General features: G+C 35.8%; 1 protein-coding gene across 1 annotated transcript; it reads left to right on the forward strand.

Annotated features, from left to right (window-relative positions):
- Window positions 1–8178: 8178 nt before the first annotated feature.
- LOC118729338 (olfactory receptor 6C75-like) lies at window positions 8179–9120 on the forward strand. Its single transcript, XM_036456791.1, has one exon. The coding sequence runs from the start codon at window positions 8179–8181 to the stop codon at window positions 9118–9120; it is 942 nt and encodes a 313-aa protein (XP_036312684.1).

Genomic DNA, 9120 nt, shown 5'->3' on the forward strand with positions numbered 1-9120 from the left:
GTATAGCTCCCAGAAGCCTGTGTAAAGTGGTAATGAAAATGGTAATTCACAGAAATGTACCTTTATTATAGGAGATTAATCATGAAAGTGTAGGACAAATATAGATGGGAAACCTATTGAGGTAATTTTTACTCAATAATAATAGCAATAACACTAATAATAATATCAACAAATCTTATTAATGGAAGCCTTACTTGAATCAAAAAACTTTCATCCAATCCAGACTTGAATCAGTTTCTAGAAAAAGAACACTTTCTTGTGAAGCAAAGTGTCCTGTTGCAATTTATGAAAGACCCTGAAGTTTCACCCCACAGAAGCAATGAATCTCATGGTCAGTTTACAGGGCTAATTACTTAAAAGAGCAGCCAATGGCCAATGCTGAAGAATTTGAAAAACAAAATAAATAATGAAGTATCTATCATAATAAAAGCATAATATGCTAATTAGACTGGACAGCTGAATGACCTCCCGGGGGACATTGCAGACTACGTCCCAGACAAAGACAGGGCTGCAAGGACTGAGGCAGCTGCCACAGCTGTAGGAGCTGAGCCCCTTACACAAATTTTATGAATTGGGCTTCTAATTGAATTATAAGCCCCCCCCCCAAAAAAAACAACTTATAATCATTAGTACATGCTATTATAAATAATTGAATAATTAATTAAAGGTGGGAAAGGATTAACTTTATTTTTTAAATATATTTTATTGGCTTACAGATGAGAGAGAGAGAGAGAGAGAGAGAGAGAGAGAAGAATGGAGAGGGGGAGAGATACATCTATCAGCTGCTTCATGCATACCCTGACTGGAGATCAAGCTGGTAACTTGGGCATGTGCCCTGACTGGAAATTGAACTGCATGGGTCGATGCTCAGCCAAGTAGCACACGGACCAGGACAAGAATTAACGTTCTTACAGAAGAGCACTAATCAATGCATCCAAAAGAAATGAAGAAAGTAGATAAACACAATCTCAAAAACAGAAAAAGGGTGTGAGGGAGGTTGAAGTAGGTAAAGGTGGGATAAATGCTGATGGAAGGAGGCTTGGGATAGCGAAACACAATACAATATACAGATGATGTATTACAGAATTGTACACTTGAAGCCTATATAATTTTTTAAAATATATTTTATTGAATTTTCACAGAGAGGAAGAGAGAGGGATAGAGAGTTAGAAACATCGATGAGAGAGAATCATCGATCAGCTGCCTCTTGCACACCCCCTACTGGGGATGTGCCCGCAACCAAGGTACATGCCCTTGACTGGAATCGAACCGGGACCTTTCAGTCCGTAGGCCGAAGCTCTATCCACTGAGCCAAACTGGTCCCGGCTGAAGCCTATATAATTTTGTTAATGCTTGTCACCCCAATAAATTCAATACAATTAAAAAAATAGTGTATTGAAAAACTAGATCACATTTTATTCATTTAGTTATTCTTAATTTAATAAATATAATTATTCATCAAAAAGCTTCCAGCAAATTAAAGCCTGAGGCCATGTGGCTTCACATGGGAGTTTTACCAACATTCAAAGAAGAACTAAAATCTATCCTCCTCAGACTATTCAAAAAATTTCTCGAGGAAGGAACACTTCCAAGCTCATTCTATGAAGCCAGCATCACCCTAATACCTAAACCAAAAATAGACTACACAATAAAAGAAAATTACAGGCCAATATCCCTCATAAATATAGATGCCAAAATCAATAAAATTTTAGCAAATCAGATCCAGCATTACATCAGAAAAATCATTCACCATGACCAAGTAGGACTTATCCCAAGGAGGTAAAGATGGTACAATATTTGCAAATCAATAAACATGATACATCACATAAACAAATTGAGAGATAAAAACCACATAGTCATATCAATTGATGCAGAAAAAGCATTCGAGAATATCCAGCAGCATTTTTTGGTAAAATCCCTCAGCAAAAATGGGAATAGAGGGATCATACCTCAACATAATAAAAGCTTTATATGACAAACTGGCAGCCAACATCATACTCCATGGGCAAAAACTAAAACCATTTTCCCTAAGAACAGGAACAAGACAGAGATGCCCACTTTCACCACTCCTGTTTGACATAGTACTGGAAGTGCTAGCCATAGCAATCAGACAAGAAGAAATAAAAAGCATCCAAATTGGAAAAGAAGATGTAAAACTATCCTTATTCACAGTTGACATGAAACTGTACATAGAAAACCCTAAAGACTCCATCAAAAATTATTAGATTCAGTAAATAATTTGGCAATGTGGAAGGATACAAAATTAACACCAAGAAATCTATGGCATTTGTATAGATTAATAGTGAACTTACAGAAAAGGGGAGAAAAAGGAACCCTCATGTGCTGCTGGTGGGAATGCAGACTGGTGCAGCCACTGTGGGAAACAGTATGGAGTTTCCTAAAAAAAAAAAACCTAAAAATGAAACTGCCATTTGACCCACTAATCCCACTTCTAGAAATATATCCCAAGAAACTAGAAACACCAATCAGAAAGGATATATGCACCCCTATGTTCATATCACTACAATTTACTATAGCTAAGATTTGGAAACAGCCTAGGTGCCCATCAGCAGATGAGTGGATTAAAAAAATATTATATCTACCCAATGGAATACTATACTGAAGGGGAGAAAAAAAGAATTATTACCATTTGCAACAGTGTGGATGGAACGGGAGAGCATTATGCTAGGCGAAATAAGCCAGTCATAGAAAGATAAATATCACATGATCTCACTCATTTGTGGAATATAATGATGAACAAAAATAGATCCAGAGACTGAGAAGCATCAATCAGATTGTCAAACCTCAGAGGGATGGTTGGGGAAGGTGGGATAAGGGGGAGAGATCTACCAAAGGATTTGTATGCATGCATATAAACATAACCAATGGACACAGACACCAAGGGGATGAGGGCATGAATGGGGAAGGAGGGCAGTGGTAGTGGGCGGATAAGTACACACATATAGTACCTTAATCAATAAAGAAAAAAGAAATTCCAAACAATATAAATAAATCAATGTAATTATTTATATTCAGTTGATCTTTATGCATGTTCCTATAACACATTCTTGAAAATATTGATATAAAAGCTAATTGTGTAAAAATTTTGAAAGCATATAATTTGCCATGCTCAATGGAGACATATTTTATTGTTTAAAATTGCTATTAAATGTATTTGTTTGTCAAATATATGGTGACAGAATAAGATTAGATTTGGGGTGCGGGAGGCAGCTGGTCAATGATTCTCTATCATCAATGTTTCTGGCTATCTATCCTTCTCCTTTCCTCTCTCTGAAAAATCAATAAAATATATTTTTTTAAAAAAAGAAGTATGCATTTTGGGTACTGTACAGGTTTGTATATTTTCCTTCGAAAATTCATGTTTACCTGGAATCTGTAGATAAGACCTTATTTGTAAATAGGTCTTTGCAGAAGTCTTCAAATTAAGATGATGTCTTATATATTAAAGCAAATTATTTAAAATTACATAAAATTAAAGCATGTATCTTTTTTAAAAATATATATTTTTTTATTGATTTTTTACAGAGAGGAAGAGAGAGGGAGAGTTAGAAACATCGATGAGAGAGAATCATTGATCAGCTGCCTCCTGCACACCCCCTCCTGGGGATGTGCCTGCAACCAAGATGCCCTTGACCAGAATCGAACCCGGGACCTTTCGGTCCCCAGACCAATGCTCTATCCATTGAGCCAAACCGGTTTTGGCTAAAGCATGTATCTTTATTTTATAATAGGTTCTCTATAATGTATAATCCTATCTAATAAAGAGAGAATATGCTAATTGACCCTCATCCCATTGCAAAGATGGTGGCACTCACAGCCAATAAAGAGGGAATATGCTAATTGACTGCCCTTCACTCAAAGACAGGTGCCCATAGCCACAAGATGGCAGTGCCCAGTCCCCTCAGCCCAGCCTTGTTGACATCTGCCTTCAGAGTCTCCCAGCCCTCGAGCCCCCCAGCAGCCCAGGGCCCCCTGAAGCTCAGCCGAGGTTTGTGCTGCTGGTAGTGGCAGCAGCAGAGGTGAGATGGGGGTGTTGCCTTCCCCTGATTGCCATGTAGCCTCCCAGCCCTGAGGGCTCCCAGACTGTAAAAGGGGGCAAACTGGGCTATGGGACCCTCTCTTTCCTTTCCAGTGCATGAATTTTCATGCACTGGGCCTCTAGTTTTAAATAATATCAAAGGCTACAAATAAACATATATAAACACTATTGTGAAATGTTTGTAAATCAACATCATGCTTATGGCACATTATTCAAGTTCTTGATTTTGATTTTTAGTAAAAAACAACAACAACAGATTTTGAATTTAAATAGCCATTATGTTTTCATGGTCTCTACTTCAGTATGCACTTTGTATTGCTTAATCATATACATTGAATAACTTCGTTTGTTTCCCAAAGAAACAGTAAAAATAACCTTAAAATCTTTGTTCAGAGAATTTCTAGCATTTAAGATAATTAACCACATTTTCTATTCATTTTAAACTATTTCATGAAACAAAATGTTTTATGAAACAGATTAAATAAAAATTAGATATATCTCAAATAATGGGATATTACAAATGTCTTAAAATATCAAAGCAGTGAATAATAAGATGATGCTGAGAGAGAATATACCTCGTTACACAGGAAAAAGAAAATTTAAGATTTCAAAAATACTATAATGTAGAATTCTCACACTTTTCTGTAAGTACTAAAAATTATGCAAAGAGATCAATGGGGGGGCGGAGAGACATATATAATACTTTCAACAATAAAGAATTTTTTTAAATGAAATAAATAAATTAGGCAAAGAGCTGTCTTTATCACCTCTGCATTCTCAGAAACTAAGCTTGAAGGGCAACACATAAAAAACATCCAACAAATAATTATTAATGAATATATTATAGTGATTCTAAATATGATCAAGTTTTCTATGTTATCATTCAGTGGAAAGATATAAAAGATTAAAGATGAGCCTGACACCTCTGATGGTGCAGAATAATCGAAACCTCAGCCTCTTTCTGAAACATCACAATGACTTATTAATATTTTCCCAAAGATTAGAGAAAACCCCACTTGTTCATAATCTATGTGTTGCCATTTAGAAATTGCTAATGCCTTTTTCATTGTAATTAAGTTTCTTTTTGTGAATTTATTGATCATTATGAAAATGCAAATCCTTCTATGTATTTTTGCTCTGATTTGAGGCTACCAGCACTTAAATATTCTATTCTAAATTTTTGTAGCAATTCAGACTACTGTTTAATGCTTGGTGTCTTGAGACCACCATCTCTGTGGTGCCTTTTGTTTATTCATCAGCTGGTCCCCTGAGTCCATTGTAAAAGGAGTGGGTAAAAGATGGCTAGCCTGAATAACATTATTTCTGTACAAAAGATCACCTCATCTTGCCTAACAAGCTTGGAAGAACATGACTTTTATTGCAACTATAGCTTATTTTAAGTATCAAGATAATACTTCTTTAAGTGGTATAGGTAGAAAAATCTGGCACCTCAGATCCTTAAAGAAATTTTGTTTTGTATATAGAAATGGGTTAATGTATGCCCTATTTTTGGGGAGCTCTTGGGATTATTTTTTATTATCAACATTCTGGACATTTGGTTAGAAAGCAAATGACAGAGATGAAGCATTGCAAAAGGCTTTGGAAAAATCCTAGCACATTTATGTTTAAATAAGTCAAAGAGGCATTGTAAAGGACATTGACAAATATCAGTCATATTTACCAAAAACGTAAGTACGCCTTTGATAGTTTCTCTCAGGAATATATTTTTGTCTCAAAAGTGTATATTTATGCTTTTTATAAGTAATCTGAAATATGTACAATGCTATGTAAAGAGAAACTCAATCTCACAAATTTTACAAAATATATAAATGAGGCAAATTTTAAAATACTATAACTTACTAGTATTTCATGCAACATTATTATTCGTTGTGACAAATACTTTGTGGTTGAAACAGTACATGATTTTTTGTGTTCTTATCTAGATATCTTCTAATATCATTTTTTTAAAATAATAAATTCAAGTGCACTGGTATGACTCAGTGGTTGAGCATCGATCTATGAACCAGGAAGTCATAGTTTGATCCTGGTCAGTGCACATGCCAGGGTTGGGGGTTCAACCACCATTGGGGGATGTGCAGGGGCATCTGATCAATGATTCTCTCTCATCATTGATGTTTCTACCTCTTTCTTCCTATCTGAAATAAAAATATATATATTTATAAAATAATAATACATTCAAGCCGAAACCTGTTTGGCTCAGTGGATAGAGCGTTGGCCTGCGGACTGAAAGGTCCCGGGTTATTCAGATCGAGGGCATGTACCTTGGTTGCGGGCACATCCCCAGTAGGGGGTGTGCAAGAGGCAGCTGATCGATGATTCTCTCTCATCGATGTTTCTAACTCTCTATCTCTCTCTTCCTCTCTGCTCAAGAAACTTTATTTAATGTGCATAAATAGAAGCATATGAAAAGGAAAAAAATACAAACAATGGAAAAAAGAGAACTAATGTTTGAAAGTGGGCACGTATCCGTCTCTAAATTTTATAGGTAAAAAATTTTATAGGTAAAAAAAGTTCATTAACATATTAAGTTAATTGGCTAATCCTGAGAAAATATTCCTTTTATAAGCTCTGAAACCCAGGAAGAACATAGAAAAACAAACAAGTCATACGACTTAGGCAGGCTGTCTAAACATTTAAGTATTTTTTTTTTAATGATCTTAGATAACAACACATTAAAAACTTTTAGGGAAAAATAATAACTTAAACAGGAAAAATAATTAAGCAAATCTGTATAAGATCAAGAATTATCACTTGTTACACTCTTCCTCAATTATTTAACCCACCCAAACCTCTTCTTAAATCTCATACCTCATTTCTCACCTTTCTCCTTTGTCCAAAAATGTCTTTATACCTATTGTTGCCTTATTGTCTTGAGAACTTTTATGGATTTATCAATGCCTATGTGAATACCCCATACACATGCATTAAAATATAATTACACATAATAATTTGAAAGCCACACATGGAATAAAAAAGAAAAAAGTAATCATATTTGCCTCCTCAAAATTTAACTTTAATGTCAAGCTATTGATATTACCTTTTTTTGGGGAGAGGTCTCCTCAAAAAAAAAATAATAGCCAATATTGTGGGAGAGTTCTAAATCATTTTAGAAGTAAGTAAAAACACTTGCAGTTTACAAAAATAAAATTAAAGCAAAGGAAAGTCCTGCTTTAATAATAGGAGCAGACTCAGGATAGGTAGGTGGTAAATAAAAATACACTCAAAAATATACTTACAATCTTACAAAAGACCATTAAACATATTATTAACTAAAATTAGAATACCTTGCCATGCAGATATTGGAATACATTGGGTACCCTCCCATTGATTAAATACCACTGTATACTATTATCAGAAACACATTACTGTACCCGGTAGGTAACTGAGTTGTCTCCATAGATTGTAAGTTTGAATGGAAAAAAGAAAAGAAGTGCTTATTCAAGATAGTACAATTAAAAAAATGTATGCCCTCGCCAGTTTTGCTCAGTAGGTAGAGCGATGGACCACAGACTGAAGCATCCCAGATTCGATTCAATCGCCAGCTCTGGCCAGGGTGCATAAGGGAGGCAACCAATCTATGTTTCTCACATTGATATTTCTCTGTGTGTCTCTCCCTCACCCACCTACTCTCTCTAAAAAATAAAATCAATGGGAAAATTTTCTCAGGTGAGGATTAACAACAACAACACAAAGTATATAGAGAGCAACAGAAAATAGATATCTTCAACAACTATTGCAGTATGGTAGAAAAACTCTCAGGAGCTTTATTTTAGTAGGTAACAATCTCTTATTTTATTGTTTTCAGGAATATGTCAAAAATATTCAGAGGACAAAGATGTATACTGAAATGTGTAACAATACAATGAAAAAAATACTGTATAGGAATAATGAATTACTATATGCCATAATAAATAAAATCATTTTAAAGTATTCTGTTGCTATGTACCACAAAATTATTTTTCTGTAAAAGAAAAAGGCAGCAGCAATTTTTTTTAAAGTGCATGTGCATGTGTGTGCTTCTTTGTTGGTGTCCCGGCTTTCTTATTTCTTCATCTATTTTACAGCTAACCCTAAGTATATCATCGAAAAGCAGGAGCATGATGAGAAATTACACAGAAGTGACAGAGTTTATTCTTCTTGGATTGACAACTGACCCGCAGTGGCAGGTTGTACTTTTCATGTTTCTCCTTGCTAACTACATGCTCAGTGTGGCTGGGAACCTGATCATTATTGCTCTCACCCTTTCTGATCCCCATCTGCAGACTCCCATGTACTTCTTCCTTCGAAATTTCTCTTTCCTAGAAATATTATTTACATCAGTCTGCATTCCCAGATTCCTTGTCAGTCTTGTGACGGGGAACACAACCATTTCCTATAATGGCTGTGTGACTCAGCTATTCTTTTTCATTCTATTGGGGGTGACCGAATTTTACTTTCTGGCTGCCATGTCCTATGACCGCTATGTGGCCATCTGCAAACCTCTGCATTACACTGCCATCATGAGCAGCAAGGTCTGTATGCTTCTGGTCTTTGGCTCCTGGTTTATAGGATTGCTGATCATCTGTCCACCAATAATTCTGATACTGCAATTGGATTTCTGCGCCTCCAATATAATTGATCATTTCTTCTGTGACTCTTCTCCAGTCCTGCAGCTTTCTTGCACAGACACTCACTTTCTAGAGCTCATGGCATTTTCTTTAGCTGTTGTAACCATCATGGTCTCCTTAACACTGGTTACTCTCTCCTATGCGTATATCATCCGGACAATTCTGAGAATTCCTTCCAGGAGACAAAGAAAAAAAGCTTTTTCCACTTGCTCCTCCCACCTGGTAGTTGTCTCCCTCACTTATGGCAGCTGCATTTTCACGTACATTAAACCTTCTGCAAGGGAGAGGGTGACTTTAAGCAAAGGAGTGGCTGTGCTCAATACCTCGGTGGCTCCTCTCTTAAATCCTTTCATATATACACTAAGAAACCAGCAAGTGAAGCAAGCCTTCAGGAACATGGTCCAGAGAATCGCCTTTTCTTCAAATAAATGA

Source organism: Pipistrellus kuhlii, unplaced genomic scaffold (genome assembly GCF_014108245.1).
Source record: "Pipistrellus kuhlii isolate mPipKuh1 unplaced genomic scaffold, mPipKuh1.p scaffold_m20_p_3, whole genome shotgun sequence".
Classification (NCBI taxonomy): domain Eukaryota; kingdom Metazoa; phylum Chordata; class Mammalia; order Chiroptera; family Vespertilionidae; genus Pipistrellus; species Pipistrellus kuhlii.